The sequence below is a fragment of the Lonchura striata genome, chromosome 2 (assembly GCF_046129695.1).
Source record: "Lonchura striata isolate bLonStr1 chromosome 2, bLonStr1.mat, whole genome shotgun sequence".
In the NCBI taxonomy this organism is placed as follows: Eukaryota; Metazoa; Chordata; class Aves; order Passeriformes; family Estrildidae; genus Lonchura; species Lonchura striata.
Genome location: NC_134604.1, coordinates 90,673,012 through 90,696,693, shown reverse-complemented (window position 1 = coordinate 90,696,693; position 23,682 = coordinate 90,673,012). Strand labels below are relative to the sequence as shown.

The following is a 23,682-nucleotide window of genomic DNA, read 5'->3' as shown; positions in this document are numbered from 1 at the left end:
TAGGTGTGAAACTTCACCAGCTAACTCTGTACAGCCTAGAAGAAGGTGTTACAACAACAATCTGAAATCTTGCAAAATGTAGTATCAGATTATTCTGGGCTATATGAAACAGTGAAGCTAAGGCTTGGAAGTGGGACCTAGAAGAACCCAAAATGTTTATTAGAAGTTCCCTGAAAAAAAATTGAAGTGTGAAGTGTTCTTGGCCTTGGGTAGCTGCCTGTGACTCTGCTTACAACACAGAAGCCCCAGGGCTTTGTCTAGAGTTGCACCTCCCCACTACTGCTACAGCTTTCAAATAATGCATCCTCTTTGACTGGAACTTGGCTCGCAAATGCAGAATGACAGAATGGATTACAAGGCTGCTTCACAAGGGAGATGACAGGAGAAGCATGGGAGGGAGAAGGGGAGGCTTGCTGAGGCATGGAGTCAGGGGCATTTCCAGAGAGCTGAAAAATGTCCTGATTCAGCAATCAGGTACTTCAAATATTGCCAGTTACCACTTCCTAGTCAGGGCAAGGCTTGCAATAAACATGTGCCCCACTATGTGCCACTCAGGCCATGTAGAGTGAGCACAGGGTGATGATGAGACCTCTCTGTGGGGCATTCAGCGATGTGTGGCATCCATCAGGTATAAAGATCTGAAATAAATAGCTAAGAAGAATTTTGTTTCATTCTGATCTAGCACCCCTATTGTTCTTAAAGAAAATCTCTTTAAAGTCTCTTTAGGATTTTGTGAATTCAGACTCTGTTTTAGCCATATCATAAAACCCAAAAATATGGATGTGCATATGTGTGTGTGTGTGTGTGTGTGTGTGTGTGTGTGTGTGTGTGTAGTTGTCCTGCTTTTATGAGGTATATGTGTTGAGAGGAAAGGATTCAGTAGTTAATTAGACAAGTATCAGATAAACCAACCAGGCTAGAAGAGACTTGCTAAAATGAAGTCTACTCTTTTTGTTCTGTGAACCTTCTGTTATTCTATGTACTATTCAACAAGACCATATGCCAAAGATGTGCATCATTCATTGCCTTGTTCATTCATTGTTGATGGCACCAAAAGTGTGACTGGGCCATTTTTTGGTGCAACTGGTTAATCATGAATATATCAGGTGTTTGACTATGTAGGGCTACACCTTTTTAAGAGCTTTAAATGAAAGAAGATTTTCTCAGAGGTACTCAGTTTGCTTTACAGTGATCCATACAGCTATCATAAACAAAGTCTAAAAGGGCTCACAAAGAAAGGGGGAAGTCTTGCCCTTCTCTATTAATTTTTCAATTTCAGCAGGGGCTGCCTCATGTTGAAATTGCAATCTCTCTCTTCTCAGAATGCACCTGAGCTGAGATCCAGGCATTCAGGATTCAAGCACACACATGCATGTACACACACAGTTGGAAACAAAGAGTACACAGTGACTGAAATGAGCTGCTTACATATTGAGGGGGAGCTGGACCTTCGATGGTGTTCCCTGATCTCCAATTATTGCACTTGTCCTGGGACCAGCCACTGTGGCTGTTCCAATCAAAGAGGAATCCTGAAAATACACAAAGAAGAACACACAAGGATTTAAGATTAAACCCATCATTTCCTAAATTGGTATGGGGTGAAGGCATAGAAGAATTAACCACATATTTTATAAATTCTTAGATTTTCTAACTTCATTATATTGCCTTAAAAAAAGGCTTATTCTAGCCTTACACATTCCAAAAATACATTTCTGACACAAAGGATTAGCAGAATTTCCATGTACCGGACAGAGAAATTTTAGTTGTATGCACACCTTAAAAGTTTTACAATGTAAAACTACTTAACTGCTTTGTAAAGTCAGCTCAGCATGTGCATCTGCAATAGTACCATCTCTGATAAAAGTAACCTTTTCCCCTCAAAAACTTGTTTTTAAATTGGTAATCTTTTGGTAGTGGTTATGGATCTCTGGAGAAGAAGATACTATTCAATTTCCAAAATGCAGTCTCATTTCTATGTACTCTTTTTATCATCAGGAATATTCTTCTCCTTCAAAAGAAGGTGACTACCCAACCCAAAACTTTCTCTGAATGGAGAAAATAGTTCACTCCACTTTTACCCCAGAGAATAAATCTCCACTCTCATATAGACAGCTGGACAGATCTTCTCCAGCTATTCATGTGAAAGGCAATTCTAAATGTTATCATTCATTTCTCAAAGCCTAATGCTCAGCCAAATTATATAGGGCAATCTCTTTTTGAGTTGTCTCACCAAAGTCCTCATTCATCTATGTCAAAAATGAATCCTGACTGGAAACGTCTCCTGAACTAATGCCAAAGCCTGTAGCAACAGATCTTTATTGCAGGCAGGGCAGAGCTGGGTTGATGGGACTTGTAGTGGTTTACTTGAATAAAAAAAAAAAAAAAAAAAAAAAATCTAACCATATGCTGAATGCACTTCCACATGCAGAATGGCTCTACAAAGTAGGAACCAATACCCACAAATTGCAGGTTCAGGCAGGGTATGTTATACTCAGCAAATATTCTGAGCAATTCACAGGCCTCCACTACAGCGTTTCTGTTTCAAAATTCTAACAAACAGTAAATACTGATTTTTGGAATTCAAAATTAGGGACAATTTTTGCACTTAGAATGACACTGAATTAAACTATTACACAAAGTTAAACCAAGACACACTGTTATTTAATTATTGGAATTCAAGGTTACCTCATTCCAAAGAAGCCACATAATTATTAGTGTTCTGTCTTGAAAGTGCATTGCTGAGTTATATTTCTTTGCTGTGTATGAACACATTATCATTAGGAAATTGTGCAGCAAAATATGGAAACACTACACTGTGATTCCATAGCTTTTGGCAAAAAGCAGCAAGATGTCTCATCTACAGTCAGTCATGAAATTGTATTGACAAATACATCTTCTTTTTCTCATTATTTCCTCAAACTTTCTGGCTGCTTGCTCTAACAAAGGATCCAGGCAGCTCTTGGTCCTATGTGTAAAAAGCATTCTTTTCAGCTCTGTGACTAAGGCTTTATTAATACTGCCTGTCACGTCAGAAAAACTTAAAGAAAAAACACAGCCCACTAAAAAATTTAGGGGTAGCTGGAGAATGATCCTTCATTTGTTATGTTGAGCTGGTTAATGGGGCTAGGGATTGGGGAAGATGTTGGGCTGGCAGCCTGGCAGCTACCTTGTCCAAGAGGTAAGTGAGAAATCAACCAGTTCAAACTTCTTCATGTTGTTCTACCACTGTATGCCTGCTCTGGACTAGAGAAACTGTCTCTAAGAAAACAGAAAATGCATCAGTCCCTACACTTCCTTGCTAGGAAAAAAAAAAAAACGTAGATTTTACCTCATGAAAAAACAGACCTTAATGAGCAGCCTCAGGGTGCAACTGTAAAGGCAGAGGAGATTACAACAGGAAAAGATGGAATAGGACAGAATGAAGTAGAGTAGAATAGAATATTTATATTGGAAGTGGCCTGCAACAAGTACCTAATCCAACTGCCTGACCACTTCAAGGTTAAGGACATTGTCCAAATGCCTCTTAAACACTGACAGGTTTGGGGCATCAACCACTTTTCTACAAAGCCTGTTCCAGAATTTGACCACCCTCTCAGGAAAAAAATGTTTCCTAATGTCCAGTCTGAATGTCCTGTGGGGCATTCCCACAGGACCACTCCCATGCATCCTGTCAGTGGACACCAAGGAGAAGAGCTCAGCACCTCCCTCTCTGTTTCCCCTCCTCAGGAACCTGTAGAGAGCAATGAGGTCACCACTCAGCCTCCTTCTCTCCAAATTAGAGAAGCACAGTGTCCTCTGCTGCTCCTCTTAGGACATTCTTTTCAGTCCTTTCACAAGATTTGTTGTCCTCCTCTGGATGCATTCAAGGACTTTCACATCCTCCTTCCATGGTGGGTCCCAGAACTGCACACTGCTCCAGGAGAGGCCACACCAACACGGAACACAGCAGGATAATTTTGAGTGACTGGTGATGCTCTGTTTGATGCACCCAGGATGGGGTTTGCCCTCTGGTGTCCCACACTGAGCCTGCTGTCCACCAGCACCCCCAGATCCCCCTCTGCAGGGCTGCTCTTCAGCCACTCCTCTCCTAATCCATACTTGTGCTTGGCATTACCCCATTCCAGAGGGATCAGAATCCAGCATTTTGCACTGTTAAATAATTTCCTCCCATAAATCATTGCCTAATGCTCCAGTGTATCTACATCCCTCTGCAAGGCATCTTGTCCCACCTCAAGAGAGTCAAAAACAACTCCCACTTTGGTATCATCAGCAAACTTGCCAGTGGTGCATTCAACTCCTGCATCCTGATCATTGATATATATGCATATGTGTGTATATATATATACACACACACACACATATATATATATGACAGAATAAGCCCTAAAACTGAGCCCCAAAGAACATCACTGGTGACCTGTCAGCAGCCAGCTGTATCCCCCATTCACTGCGATCCTTTGATATCTGGCCTTTGGCCAGTTCTTCATCCAGTGCATCACAAGTCCACTCATTCCATGACTGAGCAACCTGTCAAGAAAATGCTGAGGTACAGTATCAAAAGCCTACTAAAATCCTGAAAAAACTGTATCCACTTCTTTCCCTTCATCCTAGGCAGGTGACCTTAGTATAGAAAGACATCAAGTCAGTTAAATGGGACTTCCCTTTTATGAACCCATATTGACTTTTCCTTATGACTGTATCATTTTTTAAATGCCTTTCAGTAGTACCCAGTATAATAATCTCCATAATTTTTCCAGCAACTGAGGCTAAATTAACTGGTCTCTAATTCCATGGGTCTTTCCTAATGCCATTTTCTTTGGAGACTAGGAAAGGTTTCCAATCAGCAGGACCTCACTAAACCTGCAAGATCTTTGACAGATGATTGAGAGGGGTGCTGCCATAACATTGACTGGCTCCTTCAGAGCACTTGGATGAATCCCATGAGGCCCCATGGACTTGTGAACATTTTGCTGATACAGCTGGGCCACTGTCCACAAATAGAAAATTGCTGTTCCCACATTTGTGGTACTCCAACTCAGGGGACTGGGAAGCTGAAGGTTTACTAAAGACTGAGACAAAAAGTGCATTGAATGCATCTGCTTTTTCTTCATCCCTGTTAGTCAGATTGACCAAGTACTATCAAGTATTCACCACCTTCAACAAGTATGAGCCCAATACTTTCTTTAGGCCTCATCTGGAAAAAAGAGCCCTTCTTGTTATTTGAAACAACAGTTGTCAGTTTCATCTCTAATTGAGCTTTGGCTTTTCATGTCTTCTCCCTGTGTAAATGAACCACAGCTCTGTACTCAGGTTCCTGAGAAGCCTCACCTTGCTTCCAGAGGTCATATAGTTTCTTTTTCTACCTGACCTACACAAGGAGTTCCCTGTTCAGACAAGCTGGTCTTCTGCTCTGCTTGCTTGATTCACAGCATGGTGAAGTTGTCTGTTCCTGTGCTTCTGAAAGGTGAATCTTAAATAGTGACTTAAATGTGGACTCCAAAGTCCTTAAAAGCAGAATCCCAGGGCACTCTGCTAAGTAATGCCCTGAACAGTGTAAAGGTTGCTCTCATGAAGTCCAGGGAAGTAACTCTGCCATCCTTTTTTGTCTTTACTGTGAAAATCCTAAACTCAGCCATTTCATGAACACTGTATCCAAGACAGCCTGTCACATCCCTCATGAGTCCTTCTCTATTCACAAACAGCAAGTCCAGGAGGGCATCTTTCCTACTTCGCTCACTAAGTATGAATGACAAGCAGTTTTCTCCTAGAAGCTTCAAGAATTTCCAAGACTTGTCACAGAAGTATAATATTTCCAGTTGATGTCTGGAAAGTTGAAATCTCCCATAAGGACAAGGGCTACTAATCCAGAGACTTCTAATTGCCTACATAGTAACTCACTGGTGCTTACATCCTGACTGGGCAATCAGTAATAAACACCCTCTACAATATCTGCTTTTGCCTTCACCCAGAGGCTTTTCACCACATCACCACTAACTCTAAGGGCTGTGCAATCAAATTTCTCCCTTACTTACAGTACCACACCTCCCCCCCACCTGTCCTGCCTACTCCTGAAGCCTGTAGCCCTTGGTGCCAGCACTCCAATCACAGGACTCATTCCACTAGTAGCAATGATACCCAGCTCTGGGAGCTGATCAATGCTTTGTCTTTCCCGTAAGACACATGCTAAGCCTTCTTTAGCTCCTGTGATCCTCCCTCTGCACACTGCAGTAAAGTCAGTTTGCAGAGGTGCAGCTACCCCAGCCTGAAGTGGCCACTGCAGGCCACCCTGGGCTAAGCCTGACTGACTGCGGAGTGATGAGTTCAACCCAGAGCAGTAGTCAAAGCATCATCTATTTACCTGTTTGCACTGACAATGGGGCCTTCTGTGTCTTCTGTATTACTGAAAGCATGATCTCAAGTGCTTTCTATTAGGCTTGTACTAACATATAGTCCAAGGGATTAAGAAATCATGTAACTGCCATTCATCCTTACTGGATGACAATTTTGCTTTCTTCCCTTGAATAATCCCAAAGATGTGTCCACAGTTGTGTATATATCTATCTACCTGACATTCCGTTTCTTGCCTGTATCTGGTTACTCCAATATTACTGCATCTGGTGCCAGCCTGGCACCTACAAACCATTTACTTTTGCCTTTTTGTACAGTTTAGTATGCTATACATCCAAACTCTAAATTAGAGACTGCTTCCTGATTGTGCTCTGGCTTTTCTTTAGCTGTTCTCCCTACAGGCTTTGACATGAGTGTGTACTTTCCAGTCTGTCTATGACCCTGCCTTTCATCATCAGGTTTTACTCCACAGGACCTGCTGGCCTTCTACACATTGAATTCAGCCCTTTTGTTCACATTTAGACATTTACTGTCACAGAAGTATTCTGCTCTTCAGCTTAATGTGTCTCTGTGCTCCTTACTATATTCTTTTGGTCACTGCTTGATTGCCACTATACATCTGAATGTTCACCAGCTTTGCATTTAAACTACAGTCCCTAACACAGTTGCTGAATCCTTTCTAAGCTGACTCTTTCAAGGTCCTGTTGTCTCCTGTATGTATCACTAATTAGCTCATATTATAAATTACAGTATTGCTAGATTATTTTGCAAGATTGTATTTGCAATAAGATTTTGTAGAGACTGGTTTTTGCAAAAGAATAATCTCCTATTTGTTTATACTTCTGATTACCTGTGTTGGAAGCTTACCTTTCTACTCTTCACTCAATTTTATGTGCATCTCTCCAGTTACCAGTAATACCAATAATCCTCCTGGAGAACACAGCAGGCCTTTCTCTATCACAACTGGTAGGAGGACTTAGTACATTTTCTTTCTTTATTTAACCCTGGAGCAAGGTTGTATTTTTCCTACTGTGATCTAAGGAACAAGATACTAAACATGTCCTCCTTTTCTCTTCATCTGCTCAGGGGAATGGGATCCAAGACAATGCTCTGATTTTTTTGTTTTCTGCTTTGATACCTTTTAGGAAGTCTCTGGGCCACATCCTTTCTGATGGCATGTCCCTACACGATCCATCTTCCTTGTGTGGCACCAGACACACAAATAGAGCCATGCACAGACGTTACACAGGGAGGGCTCAAACACTGCAGCATTTGTGTCTTAATCATTCTTCAGTTTCTGCTACTCAGCATTGCTAAAGCCTTATGGGCAGGAGATGTCTCTGACTGCCAGGATTTTAAGAGGCACATAGGCACTTACTGATAAAAACAGGCACCTAACAGAGTTTTCTCAGGGTGTCATTAAGTACCTCACTGCCTGATTCCCACAGATTTTATTACAATTTAAGTAATAGAACTCACTTCTGAAAATAACATTTGGTGCTCCTCTCTATCCTTATGAGCCTCTAATGCCTTTAAACATTTGGCCAGTGAATTTCCAGACGTGATCTGGGTGATCACACGTGCACAACTCTTGATTAGGAGGCTGTTTAATGGGGGCATGCAGTTCTCTGAACCAGACACTGCCACTCTGATCCCATTTACTTAGGCCCGTGAACAGCCAAATCCAACTTCTTCATGCTCCCACTTCAATCTGGCATCCAGCAAGCACCACTTACCACTGTTTCAGCTCAACAGCACCAGCTCTTTTCCCCTGGACACTACAGACCCAGATGCCAGCCAGCAGGGAAAAGCAGCTGCACAAAGGCGTGCGGAAAGTCACTTCCAGATCTTTCTGCACTAATTTCTGCTTCTTTGTGACCACTGGTAGCACAGCAGCACCATCTGTACTGTGCAAGGCTAAATCTTGAGTAAAACTCCCAGACTATACACACAGGCACAATGGTGCTGCATGGACAGGTATTTCACTCCCAGCTCACCAGTAGGTGATTATGTACTCATGGACTGAAGAATAATATTAAAAGGACTTTTTGCCTTTTTTTTTCCTGTAAACACAACAGCTTCCTTATGACTGCTGAAACACTAGTCCCCCCCAAAATTATTACTGACAAGTCCAGAGACATCAGGCAATTAAAGGTAACAACTACTCAGCTGGGCTGAAACATCTTCTCAAATTCATTCCCTTTCTCTTTTCTCATCTACACCTTCATGGAAGCATAAGGATGACTCATTTACAATTCCAGCATAAATTTTTCTTTCCCTTGCAGATTTACTTTAGATTTTCACCAGCACTTTAGGGCCACAATTGTGGTTTAATTTGAAAAGACATGATGCCTGTAGGGATTAGTGAAGTGCCTTGCAAAAACAAGGGACTCAGTTGTTGGGCGGAATAGAAGTGTAGAAGACAGTGATAAAACTAGGAACAGAGTACAGTGATATTGCAGGTTGCAGTAGCCTTCCCTGAAAAATAATTGTTGCTATCAGACGAATGTTCTTATCATCTAGAAAATTGCCAACCAGAATTCTCAGTTTTGACTTCAAAGAAAATCCTCTCTTGCCACAGGGCACTTATCACATTCATTAATTCTCAGGAAAAATTCTTTTAATGTCTTGAATGCATATTTACAGCTTACTTTAAATTTCTCTTTAATATTACTTTAAAATAAGAGGAAAACACCCATTCAACTCACATAAGTTGACATACCATACTCTGGAAATATCATAAAAACAGGCTAATGGTCTTTAAGATTCCTGTGACTCATTTCTCTAATTTGCTGACTCCATAAAACAATGACTGTGGCAATCATTCTGAACCTTAATGTTCCTAGAAATAATGTATTAGCACTTAATGCATAGTAGTGACACCAAGTATTGATGAAAAGTGTTACATGCAAGATCAAGTAGCCTCATCAAATGCTAATTATCAAAATGGGGGCTGAAATGGACTTACCAATTCTAGAGGAAGATTTTTTTTTTCATAACGGTGTGTGGGAAAAACAAACAAATGTGCAGGATAACAGCTGCAGCTGCATAAATAGCTGCATAAATATCCAGTTCCTTCCTGCAAGGACAGGAGCTAAATTTATATGACTTACTCAGGGGTTCTTACAGCCTGGAAGTGGCTGTGGCTGTGGATGAAGCTGAGGCAGAGTATATGCCAGCATTTTATAGGACCAGGTTGGCCCTGGTTATTTTTGGTTTGTAATAGACAAAAAACTCTAGATCATGTTTTCTCTCAGTAGCTGATAGAGCTATGCAGAGAGCTGGAGAACCCAAGTAAATTAATTTCCTGAGCTTCCATTTCCCCTATCCTGCAATCTAATGATGCCTGAAAGTTAAAAGAAAAAAACAAATATTTTTGTCATTTTCTTCTGAAGATTCATCTGACATTGCCATCCATAAAGGCACTGATTATTCTGGCTCACAGCTCCTCAGCTCTCCCAAATGAGGACTAATTAAGCATCATGTGGATGAGCATCATGAGAATTATATTTTATTCAGCCTTGTTTCTCTCAGACTATACTCAGGGTATAGCTCTCCATCACAAGGTTTTAAATAGTTTGTAATAAATACTTTCCTGAAACTCTGGGATCAAAGAACATGAAAAATCAAACACAGAAACACAAGAAAGCTTCAAGTGAAAGACCTGTAAAAGATGTTAATTTAATCCCACAGTTATAATTGTCCTTTTGATAACTGTACAACAAACTCATCAGGATCCTGTGCAATGGCTCCTGTATGAAGTCCCCCTCGAGGGAGAAAATAGTGGTAAACAAATAAACAAACCCTCCAAGCAAAAAAAAAAAAAAAAAAAAAAAAAAAAGAAAAAAAAAAGAAAATATACACTTTAGTAATTTCTGCTCAAATGTCATACATGTACACATAGTGTGTGCTGGACAAACAGGATTTTACAGTATGGGGCAAATACCAAGACAGTGTCTCACTTGCTCTTGATTGCTCTTGAGACTTCCAAACCAGTAGTTGACTGGCAGGTACTGTAAAGCCTCAAGATTAGCTGTGTGCAAAAATTATTTTAGTGGCAAAATGTTTTCAGGTTACTACCCTGAGGAGCATCTGGAAAAAAAATATATTGCTTTCCTTTTACTGGCAATTGGATTTCATGCACAGTTGAATAACCCTTTTAAAATACAACTTTCTCTTTCTAGTTCCTGTAAAAAATTAAGTTTTATGTGGTTCTTGAAAAATCTTTCAAAATATATTTGTGAAAAGGCATATTGTAGGAAAAAGAGAAGACATCATCTCTAACCTGGTAGTTCCCTAAAGACAATTTTGCTTTGACCTGGATTCCTGGTAGCTTATGTAATCAGTCCATAGACTGAGTCAAGTCATGAGCCTCATTTGCAACAGTTTTGACAAATAATGTAATATATCCCAATATGCACAGAGTATATTCAGAGACCTATTGGTAGTCCCCCCCCAACAAAGCTGCTTAGATTCCTGCCTAAAACTTTCTGTTTAAAAGAAGTTAACCCCTTCCCACCTATAACCACCCCCCCACCCCCACCCCCCAAAAGATAGAATAGGCAATGTCTGGAATCAGTTATAAATAACTATGAATAGAACTGGAAATGTACAAAGACAAATAGTTTGTTTAGACCTTAGCAAAAGCTCTTCAGCATTTTTTGTGACATATTTTGATCTAAGTTACAGAAAGACAGGTTGGATGAGTATTTATTCTCTTGCCATTTTGACCAGTGCCACCTCCTGAAATAGCTGCCCCTCGGCTTCACCTGTCTCATTTATATATCCGGTCAGTTGTCATTCACAGTCAGCAACAAAGCAGGTTAGATAGAATTTGGACTCCCAGCCAAAGCTGAAAAATACCTGAATTTTACTTATTTTCTCAGAACCTTGTTGTGCACTTGAAAATTCAAGGTTCATTTTTAGTCTCTGCATTTTAGGTATAATCTGTACGCCTCTCATGGTCAGCACATTTAGGTTATCAGCCAAGGCTCAACTAGAGTTCTGCTATTACATTTTCTCAGCTAAAATTCAGCACTTCTAAATAACTGATAAGGACACACTTCCAAATGATTTATATAGCAAGACACTTCAAGGAACATTTTTCATTTCAAATACTGTCACCCTTTGGGATTGGGAGCGTGCAGGACATTGTTCTCAGCTTTTCCTGAACATGTGTCCTCTGGTTAGAAGCTTGAACTTATACTTGCAGATACAAATTGACTTTGTGTGTGATGATGAGTTGTTCAAAACACACACAGAAGTTCCTTCTGGGGGGAGGGCCCTTTCTTCCTCACTCAGCTGTGACCCTGGTGTGCACAAAGCCATGCTTCATTATTCATGAGATGCTTCTTCTGTCAAAATCCAGGGGATTTGGAACAGTACTGACCCATGACCTTTTCAACTAGCAGGGACAAATAATTCATAAGGGGTGCAAATGGAAGCAAGACAAGCCATCTGAGGCCTAGGCATGATTACTTTCCAGGGGGACCTTCCCCACTCCCCAAGGAGTGTCAGTTGTGAACCACTCCTCTGCACCCGTCACCTAATTCAGCTTCAGCTCCATCACAGACCTGAAGCAGTACTTACATCTTCAATAAAAATCCATTTTGATAGTATGATAGGACATTCTGCATGATGGAAAGACATTATTACATTTCAGATGAAGATTTTACATTTAATGAGTGGTGCTCAGCATGCAGCAAAAAGCATACAAGCAAGTTTAGTTGCAGGTAAAATTGGGATTCCAGCATTGCCTCTTTTAAATTAAATGCTTTATATCCTGGCTGTTGTGGAATTCCAGACACTATTTTATCCAGCTGAGGTGACTTCAATTTGATTCTTCTACCTTTCAAGAATCCCAAAGTTTGTAGTCAGTGAAGATACTTTTTAAAGAACATAATTCATTTCAAAATACATCTTGGCTTTTGGAAAACAGCTTAGTTAGTACTGCTTAAAGAACAATGAACACATTATGGAAAGCCAGCAGTCTTTGATTATTAAATTAATGATATGCAGAGCCTGCTTTCAAAACATGTGATTTCATAGTCTGGTCTGCATGTCAGTGCACAATATGTAGAAAGCTGTGCCCTCCTGGAGGCTTATAATATTCTAACGACTCATAAAACAAAAAAAAAACCATGTCAGCTCAGTATGGAAGTCTGGTTTCAATTCACAAGAATTGACAAAATCTACAAGAATAAAGCAATACGCATGAAATAACTTCTCAGGGGTGGAATATATGCTACATTTACTGAAACATGTAAAATTTGTACCTAAATTTTAAGTTCCTGCAGTAACTTAGGCAGTAAGCCCTACATGTCTCTGTTTCTTCCCATGTCAGCAGAAAGAAAGCAGATGCTCCAGATGTAGGTGCCTCAGGTCTACAGGGAAAACTGATGCTTGTTTAGAGGAGACTGTTTCGCTGGGCACCAACGGTTGCCTTGAGGTAGGGGACTGGATGCCATTCAAGAACTCCTGTAATTGAATTCTGCTTGTTCAAAGGACAGGCTATAAGAAAAACTCTGTTGAACTTCTTCAAAATGTAGAATCCCCCTGCAAGCTAAATACCAATCCTGATACATCCCAGAGAAACTCATACTTACTAAACTGAACAAAATTCCTTTATTTCTTTTTATTAAGAGATCTATTAAATAAGCAATGAAAAATGCCTGGAAATTTAAAGGACAGGATATAATGACACAATAAACCAAATTTACATTCTAGTTAAAAAAATGGCATAAATTTGCTAGATACTGAAGCTGTAAATTTGTTGTTTCCCTTATAAGAAATAAGCTTTGGCTGAATTTGCTGTTGCAAACCAGTAAGGGCCTGAGATAGTTAGAAACAATCACTCAAGGGCTGTGACAATGACATGCAGGACAGAGAGGTTCCTCTTCAAGTGAGGAATGAAAAGGTGAGGCATTTTCCTGCAGCAGAGCTCACTGGTGAGTTCAGCAGCTACATGCACAGCCTTCCTGCAATCTGCCCATGCTCTCAGCAACGCCCCTGAGCACTTCTGAAGCAGCAGTAGAATCAGTTTGCAGATTTGTCAAGATGTCAAACGCTGAACAAGACACACAGGGCATTTACCTTAGAAATGCCAAATGCATTTTAGAATGAAAAAATCTGAAGACAAGATTCTCACTGCCCTGAATGCCTTGATATAAGGGCTCATGGGGCCCATTGTTTATGCTACTCTGGATGGCATTCAGCCATGTGTATAAGAGAAAAATGCTGAACTGATAGTCTGTCTAAGGCTGAAGCATCATTAATTGCTTCAGAGCCATGTCAGGTCTTAGCAGATGGTAGAGAAGAGACTGAATTTCTGACATTTTTAATTAACTTGTAACCCGCATTATTATGGGATTAATAGTTATATAGCTGTGCAATTTTAATGGACATTTGGTAAGAGCCAAATTCTGTACTTTTTGTAGACCTAAGAAGGCTTACAAATAGGTGAATGCATGTTTGTAGCTCTTGTGATTTCATTGCTAATCTTACAAGCATTTTTCTGAAGGTTGCTCCTTCAAGAGAATGTAGTGAAAACTTCAGCCCCACTTTTTTTCCCCTATAGATCCACATTCATTGCAATGTTTTCAAAGAAAAATGTTTAAATCCCTCATATTAGAAAGCAAGGTTCCCAAAAGCAGAGATACATATTAATACATGTAAATGCCACACTTGGGGTGACAGTGTGACTTTTTGACAGAGGGAAGCCTCTTTTTACTTAGGTTGATCTGAGCCACCAAGATTCTACTTCCCTGCCTGGATTTTGGCCAAGACACTTTTGACCACTTTTGACACTTTTGACCAGCAGTGATAGAGGCATGTGCTCATCTGCCTTCTCTCCAAGCTGGTTCTATGGCCTAAGGCAGAACCACTCCCCAAACCTGTTCCCACCATGGGCTTTGTTATACCCCAGCCTTAGATGAGATTTTTGACCATGGCACCAAGTACTGTCTTCCCATCTGCTGCAAAGGACCCAACCAAACTTCCTGTGGGCTGGATTTAGATAATCATAACTTGTCACCGGGAACATCAGGCCCTTATTGTCCTCTACCACTGGTGTGAAAATGACAAAATTGTTTGAGAAACGAGTGGAGTCTCACATACCAGTTGTTCTGTTAAAACGGGGGAGAATAATCAAGGCACTTTTTGTTTCATAGTATAACTTTTGTTGTTTACCAGCTAAGAATGAGTCTTCAACATGACTCTAACAAAATAGGGTGTGTGTTATGTTTCTCTTGACTAGCAGAGGACCAGAAAAGCCACTATCACATCTCTATAAGTCCAAATGTGTCACTCTCAGTGCCAAAAGCTTGGGTGTCATTTACTTGACAAGTTTGAGACCCTCCCTCATGTGTGGTGCTTGTGCTGCTTCACAGATGTCCCAGTACATCTTGACATACTGCTGCTTTGTGTGGGGGCCATATCCTCACCTTTACCTTCCTGCTGGGGACTGAAAGGGGGGGAAGACCTTACAGCACAGAAACCCTTCCTAGAAAAGGCATGTGGAAGAAACCCAGTGCTATTACAGCTGCCTCTCTGGCTCCTACATGTGGATGGGTAGTGGAGGGAGATGAGCAGCTGAGGCAGGAGCAGAGTACTGCTCCACTGTGGCAGTGTCTTCTCAGCACAGTTTTGGCTGACTCTGCATTGCTCATGGTCTACATTCGGGCCCCTTGCCTCCCTCAGAGTCCTTGCAAGCCTGTGCTGCAGGGGCCTGGGGCTCATATCATGGGTCACAGCAAGGCACCCCTACCAGGAGTGACCCCATGGTCCGCTGCAGCACACTGGCCTCACAGGGGAGACCCACCAGCACTACAGATGAACATAAATAGGCATTTCATAAAGCAGCCCCTACAGTTTACTGCTTGTCCCTCTCCCAGCCATCTACATGCATACCAGCATGGGCAGGGGCTGTAACATGGATTGCTTCCTGCTCCAGGCTACCACAGGGTTGGCAAGTGATCCATGTTTGTCCCTGTATGGGGACATGGATGTGAAGGGCCAGAAGGCATGTCCAGGGAGAGGAAAGGGGCAAGGATGGCTTTTTTCAGCAGAGACATGATGTGTGGGAAGACCCTGTCCTGTTGAGGTTACCTTGGCACTAAGAAGCAGCACAGACTATGAGAAACTGGTCTATAAACCACCAGTGGGTGCCAATCTGCACACACATTGTGTGGATGACTGGGCAGGAAGGCTGAGGCAGAAGAGTTTTGGGACTGTGACTATTCTCCCTTCTCTTCTACACCTTCAAACTTCAAATTGCCAGTTGTATTTCCTTATCCACAGAAACAGTGGGCAACTGCAAAGGGTTTCAGTGTACCCCTGGTGAGTTTGGCTCCTGTTTCTGCCAGGGCTCCAGAAGCAGCCTTGGAAGCTCCTTTTGGGACCTCTGGGGATGTCTGGGAGGATGCTTTTCTGCATCCTCCTTTGAGAGGGGGAAGGATGGAGAAGGATGCACTCTCAGCATGTGTGATGGTTTAAAAACTCCTTGGGTTTTTCTGAACCCAGCAGCTACTTGGTGGGTACAACACTTGTCAAAGTGCAGCACATTTGCTCATCCTCCAGTGATCTGTACAGAAATAATTATTCCAAAAATCTTTTTTTATCCCCAGTGTGTGAATTTCATACTGACATTGCTACCCTGCAGAGTAACAGATGCGTTCAGGGTAATGGCATCACTCAGAATTATTCCTTTCTACAACAGAAACTGGTGCAACAGTTGCATTGCTTCTAACAAATTGTAGGATTACTTTTTGTTTTTTAAAGTGTTGCAGTATTGTGGATCTAATTTAGCCTTATCCTCTGGCTTCTCATGCCTGCCCAGTGATTAATGCAAGGATAGGAATGGCAGATGCCAAGTACTGTCACACCAGGATGACAGCACCTTGTGACTGCTTCATATGAGGGTGAGCCACTTTGCAAGAGGTGAACACAAGGTCATGCCACCTGCTAAGGATGCCCAACCCCCTGCCCCTGCACCCCACCTTACCTGGGCCGGAGCACTGGAGGAGAGGTGGGTCAGGTCCCCGATCCTGGCAGCTGCCCGTGGGTCACTGGAGCTGATGAGGACAGGGGCACTGATCTCCATGGAGTGCCGGTTGCTGGCGGCCTGGGAGGACTTGTGTGTCATGCTGAGGGCGGTGAAGGAGTGGCGCTTCTTGGCGTTCTTCTTGCCTTCCACCTGCCTCTGGGCCGCCCCGGCAGCGCCCGCACCGGCCAGCGTGGAGCACGGAGCCAGACCCACCGCCGCTGCCGCTGCCACTGCCACTGTCTCCGTCGCCAGCGGCATGTCACAGCCAGAGGCGGCAGCCGAGCACGTCTTGTCCATCTCCATGAGCTGCTTGGCAGATTCATTCAGCTGTGTGGGGAGGAAAAGGGAAAGAAAAAAGTTGTAGAGAGTGATGAGGTTCCCTCCACTGCAGAAAAGGAGGCTCACTGGGACCTCATTTCTCTCTACAACAACCTGAAAGGAGGTTGTAGCATGATGAGGGTTGGCCTCTCCTTCCAGGTAACAACTGACATGACAAGAGGAAATGGCCTCATGTTGTGCCAGGGGAGATTTAAAATAGGATATTAGGAAAAATTTCTTAATTGAAAGGATTGTCTAGCACTGGAACAGGAAAGTGGTGGAATCACTACCCCTGGAGATATTTCAAAGACTTAAAAGACATGGCACTTCAAGGCCATGGTTTAGGGGTGGGCATGGCAGTGCTGAGTTAACAGTTGGACTGGATGGCCTTAGAGGTATTTTCCCACCTAAATGATTCTATGATTCTTTGAATTTATTTGGTTTATGAGGGCAGATGAATTATCTCCATTCACTTGTTAATGCCAGGAAAATCAAAAGAGGCAAAGTAATGATCCAGAAGAGTTAATCTAGAACCAGGCACCATTAATTGGTCCATATGAAGCTATAACATTTAAAAACGACAGCATTCCCCAAAACAGCTTGTTCCAGTCTGCTGAGTCAGAGCCTGGAGAAGGAGGCAGAAGTCTCTTCATCAATGTTTTGCTATTCTCAGTTCCATCACAGTCCTGTGCTTGATGTTTGCCACACAGGGTTTTGATCCAAGGGTACAGCTTCCAAATCTTCCCAGTTTCATCTCCCTGCTTTCCACCTAACACAGGTTATCCAAATGCAGATGCAAACTGAATGCATTTTCCCTAGCTGTATCACCTAAACTTTGGAAGAGCTTGATGGCCACTGGAAGATTTGCTCAGGGTCCAGTTTAAAAACATGGTTTCATCAGTTCTTTTGAAGGATTTAACACCTGACCTACCACCCATGAACATTGCACTAGGAGGCTCAGGCCAGCTTTCAGCCTGCTGTTCCTCATCCAGTCCACATTCACAGATAACCTTGTGTCTATGCAGGCCAGAGGCATGCTGGGTGGCACAACCTTGTCACTGAAATCTCTTGCCTCCCAGCCCTCATAACTCATCCAGGAAAGCTACACTGTACATGGCTGGACAGATTTCAGGCACACTGGGATGCTACCGTCACTAATGATACATGAAGTGCAATCTGAAGTCAGCTGGGCTTTCTGCACAGCACTCACTGCCAATACATCTTCCCTCAAGGGATGTTAACAGCTGATGGAAAATGCCACATTTTACCAACAGACCTTTATATTAAACTAGGATGCACGGCAATATGTTTGCATTTAATGAATAAAAACAACATATGAATAAGGGAGCCACAGCTAATGCACACGTGCTTTTGCATTCACTGCTATTCTGAGACCCACATAAACCAGAGGTGTATATAATACTATTCTGGACCAAAACAAGACCATTTTTTAAATATAACTACTTTTATGAATTATGGCAGCATTCAAGAAACAGTTGAGGACAAGGTCTTCCAAGGCTCTAAATTAAAATAAAAATAATTATTTCTGCTACAAGTCAAGCCAGTTTTGAAATCTAGCACAAGTGTAAATAAAAGGGAAAAAGAGAGGGAAGGGAAAGACAACAACAGAAACATGCAGTTAAACAAATGTGTAATTGTGTAGCTTTTATAACTCCCAACCACTGTCACCATTCTGTAAATAAAAGAATAGATGTTGCTTGCCTTAGGCTAGCAAACTTAGTCCTCCTAAGTTTGAAAGGACTCCTGACTCCATGAGGACTCAGTGTAACAGGCAAAAAACACACTAACACCTACAAAGTGTTAAAACCTCAACTTGCAGTATCCTTCTTTCTGTGACAGCTTCCACTAAGTCAACCAAGAGCCTCCAATTAATGATGCTCCACTACTTTCAGAGCTACTGGGAGTCCTGCAACCATTCAATTAGCAAGTCATTTTCCCAGCTGCACTGTCCAACTTGAGACCATGCTTACGGCCAGTGTAGTGCACTGCACCTGCCAATTTTCACTGATAACAGCTGATCCTATTTCAGATTCTTCAGAAATATCCATTATTTCCCACTTCATCTTGCTCTAAATTGGTACAACCTAATATTTGCCAGCAGGCTCCAAGTTGCAAGGAAACCAGATGGCTCCCCTCCCTTAAGTAGGTGTTACAGCTCTGCTTACCCATTGATGAAGATAGTCTAGCTGAATTACTTGAAATATTAAGGAGAAAAGTATAAACCTATCAAATATGTATGACTCTTCAACAGCAGAGGGTGAGGAAATTTTTTCTAATCAACAGCAAGAAGAAAAAGAATACATTTTAACTCTTTGAGATAGGAAAAAATAGAGTTAAAAAAAGAATTTACAACTTCTGATTTTACAATATGCTACATGTGGACATGCTACATTGTTATCAAGCTCTGAATCTCTTGTAAGAATTAGATTATAAATCCCACTGTCTGGAATCCAATTTAACACTGAAGCTGTTCTTTTTAAAACAACAAAATCCGTTATTTTTTTGTTCAAAGTGGCACCTAGTTGAAATGTCAATAAGAAAGCAAGCATGAAGTGATAAAAAATAACACTGTATTGATATAAACAAAGTAAATCTCTATATCAGTAGATGATTGAAACAGAAAGAAAACTCCTCCCCAAACAGTCAAGCTAATGAACTTTTGAGAATGTCAGAGGCTTCTTGAAATACTGGGAAAAGACTATTTTGGTCTGCCAAGATAAAAAATGCTTTACAGCCTTACAACTTTATTTTTGTAGAGAACTGTTTTTAAACAGCTTTGCCCACAGATGCTGGAAAGTACTTCCCAAATAGGCTATGAATGCCAGAGAAAAGTCTGCTTACTACTTTGTAAAAGCAAACAATTCTTCCCCTTCACAAAAAAACTTTTAGAAACCCCTTTTTAAACATAAACATGATTGCAAATTTCTTATTTTAAACGCTGAATATGTAAACAAGCATTGCTTTCTGGTGTCCGTCATCTGATCTTCAGGCAGATTTGCTTCCAGATGAGAAGCTTAATGGAAAGTTCTGACCCACAGTCAGTGTCAGGAATTTGACATTTCTGGAAGCCTGTAGCTCTTATGACAATCTCTAATACCAGAACTCAACTTTCTCACTCAGTTTTGATCCCTTCTCTAGAAAGATCCCATATTTGAATATGTGGTCCTGCTAAACCCAAAGTGACTTGAGACTTATGCCCTTGAGACTGCAGAGAGACTGATTTTACCCCAAATCCATTCTTTGTAAAGGGGATGTCCTAGAAAACTTGACATAGGATTAGAGGGATAAGGCTTGGATTTGTATGCCAAACCAGTCAAACATTCCCAGCAGCCATGAGATCCTGTCTAGAAATGCAAAATCTTGCAACAGCAAGCCTTAATCTGAGGGACTTTATAATGTAAGAGCTGTGATGAGATGGTGCAGTAAAAATGTTCACAATGTCTCAGTGAGTATTGGCTGCGAGGCTCTGCATGCTGAGATAAGGATGCACCAGTCTCAGCTCATGGAGCTACTGTGCCTATTTGTCAGGAAGAGCTTCCTCAGCTGTGAGTAATCATACTGGAGACAGCTCCAGCTCATCTGGTGTCAGGAGTGAAGAAGGGTGGAAGTGGAATACCTCTGTACACAGAGCCTTGTTCACCTCCAAACAACCTTTTCCTACAATGGGAGCAGTAATTAAGTGCTCTTCATTAAAAATTTGGTGGCCTTGATCAGGAAGCCATACTCTCCACCCTACCACAATACAAGCTGACATGACATTAGTGTCCAAGCAGAGAGCCCATGTGATATGAACTAAGGGAGAGGTTTTTTCTTTCTTCTCGCTTTTAGGTATGCCTGTCTTAGATATTTGTGACTTTACCACATAGGTGACAAATATTAAGCTACATCATACAGGACTTCTCCACTGCCAAAATTATTTTTTATTAGTCTCCACATAAATTTCTTTTTTTTCCTGCAGAATATATTATGGTGAGTTTCTCGCAGTCTCTGTTGCACGTGCTTGCATGTACAGATATATGCACACACACACTTCTAATTTCTAATACATGTGGGTTTAAAAGGGACCACCTGTAAATGCTTTCAACACATTTCTCTTTTAAGAATGAGCGAGTACAGGAGAGAAACTGTCATCTACATTGATGGTCCCCTGTGGGACCAAATATGTTCTTTATATCCCAATATGACTTAATGAACTGTAGTTTCAAACGTTATACACCTACTTACATATCCCAGATGGAATGAAGAGTAAGGAAAATCCACTTCTTGTCCAGTTTGGGTGACAATTAACTCTAGGCTTAATTCAAATAGCAAATTATTACTTTGGAATGGATTGTTGTTATTATTTTGGAACAAGAGAGAAACATGGGAAATTTAGGTCAGATTTAAATAATTAATCCTTACTACATCTCCCTTGACAAATATGCCAGTGCATTTACTAATCCATGTTAGTGGCAAAATTATTCTATCCCAGTTTAGGCTTCCAAGGGACACTTTGATACACTGTGGTCACAACATCAGCTCCTGGGTTGTAGCATTTCCTTGGTAGTGCTGTCTTCTGTAAGAAGGAAGACTATTCTGCTATTGAATACTCTTACTTTCTAGTTATTTAGGTCTGGGTAAGGGATTAATTTCTGACTGGCATCTGTCCTACCAAAGACAGGACCTCACTGTGTGGCTTACAAATATATTTCAGTATGTACTTAATACTGGGCAGACCAAAGTGTTACTAATGTGTGACTAAAATGTCATTCTCTAAATAAGAAAAGATTGCTTAAATTCTCAGTTTTACACATCTGATTCAGTATTTTGATAAATTGGAGCCAATTTGGACCAGAAAGTACACTTTATCAAGACTTTCACTTGCTACAAACATCTTTTTTTTTCTGTCTTTATGGAAACTATTAGCTAAAGAATGGTGCTGTTCAAATACAGGTATAAGACTCAAACCAGTTTCAAAAGCAAAAATGCCCTCAAATCTCTACATATCTAATACAAAAGAACAAATTAAAAGAAAAAATTCATGCTCAAGATTTTAGAAAGGAACTACTGAGCAGAGCAGAAAACAAAATTAAAATTATTAATAAAGCATCTTCACAATGTCCCCCTGAAAGACTGAAAATATTTTCACCTAGGGACTGCTGATTTTTATACTTTATGGTTCATAAATATTGAGAAGATCATGCACATCCCTATTTTATGCCTTGTGGAGACTTTGGCAACTTGCTGTTCCATATCTGAATTTGTGTTTAAAACAAACAGTCTGAATTTATTACTGCATTTTCACTTCAGAGTAGGTACTTTCAGGAAATATTAAGTTCATATGCCCTCATTAAACTAGTTTGCTAGTATTGTAATTTATGTTCTGAAGCACAGTGAGATTATTAAGAAACTAAGGGCATAACTATACAAGATTCTTCTGTCTCTGCTGGGTTCTTGAGAGGACTGCATCTGTAAAAGCATTTTAAGACCCAAAAAGTAGTCTTTCAGAAAGCTAAAACAGCTTTTTCTTACTATTATCCCTATTGGCAAATGCAGGATACAATTTTCTTCTGCTGTAGCCAAATAACAAAACAGCCTTTGACTCAAATGGACATCAGGAGGAAGTATGTAATACTTTCTTTGCCTAATACTTTACATGTTCTTCGGTAGGTTAGTACAGAGGACACACAGCAATTCCACGAGCTTAATAGTGGGATATTAGCAGACAAATTTGTGCCAAAGGTTCTTCGACCAAGTTATAGTGAATGTATCTAGAATTTTAATCTTTTATATGTTTTATTAATTCAGATATAAAAGTATTTAGAGAAAACATCCAAAGTTCTCCATGGACAATTTAAATTCATTCCGCAAAACCTACAAAATCCTACCTCAATTATTCACTTAGGCACCATCTTATGAAGAGTAATTAGTAAGGCACATTTAGGAGAAAATATTATAGACAAACCAAAGCAGTACTTAATGGTTTTGTGTTAATCTCTAAGAATCCACTATTGCCTTTTCTAATTTATTGCCAGAGAGGAACAAGCAAATTTGGAACAGATTTTCTGCAAGTGGTTTATCCATCATGGAAGATAGATTTCTGAAACCCACACTGTGATTGAGAGCAGAGTGGTTCCATACAGCCAGAAAACAGAAGTGCAGTACATGTGCTTTCTTGAACAGATTCAAATGAAATGATAGCTGCAGAAATACTTTCCTAGGACACATCTCAAACTTCAAGTTTTCTGTTCCTCCAGCCATAGGTTGAGGCATATGCGTAATTTTCTTTTCCAAAAGCCTGCTAAATATATCAGCATGTTCTCAAGGAACAAAGTCCCTAAAACCCTAAAGCAGATAGCCTTCCTAACCAGGGTCATCCACATACACAACAATGTATAGTCCGGAAAAAGCAAGCCAATAATTTTTGTCTACAACATGAGTCTTTGAAAGGCAGCAGTACTTAGCAATCTATTTGCCTGTCCTACAAGATCTTTCTCATTTAGCAGCAATGTCACTTCTAAAGCACTGAGGGGCTGAAGGAATGTAGCATATTAGAACAGCATGTGCTTGGACGAGCGTGTCATCATGATCTTGCAGAATGAAAATAAATGATGCGTGCAGCAGAAGTAAACACTAAGCCCTGGGTGGTGAACTGGGATTTTTTTTTTCTTTCCCCTTTTTTTCCAAATAGTTTTAAGAAGGAAAATGGTTTGCAGTGGTGGAGAACAAGTTTGGTGTATCTCAGAGAAATACATTATCTGCTGCAAAGTCTGTTCAGGAGTTAAGCACAGCAAGAAACCGTATGGAAACTAATGTCTAAAGAACTGAGAAGAAAGAAAATAAAACTAAATGCAATATCATTAAAAATAGATTACCTCACCAAAAAGAAGTACACCTTGTAGATCCCCCTCCACTTCCTGAAACAATGCTAGCTATTTAGCCTTCAGCTCCAAGTATGAAGACTCTCTTGCTCT

The 23,682-nt window shown here is 40.9% G+C and overlaps 1 protein-coding gene across 1 annotated transcript in view; it reads right to left on the bottom strand.

The window, feature by feature from the left end:
• The window catches only part of SH3RF3 (SH3 domain containing ring finger 3), a 253,415-nt gene that overhangs the window by 46,088 nt on the left and 183,645 nt on the right, over positions 1 to 23,682 (bottom strand). The window contains exons 4-5 of the mRNA XM_021545582.3: positions 16,349 to 16,717; positions 1,429 to 1,529 (exon numbers count right to left, since the gene is read on the bottom strand). Coding sequence (XP_021401257.2) covers positions 1,429 to 1,529; positions 16,349 to 16,717 — 470 coding nt within the window. The remainder of the gene's footprint in view (positions 1 to 1,428; positions 1,530 to 16,348; positions 16,718 to 23,682) is intronic.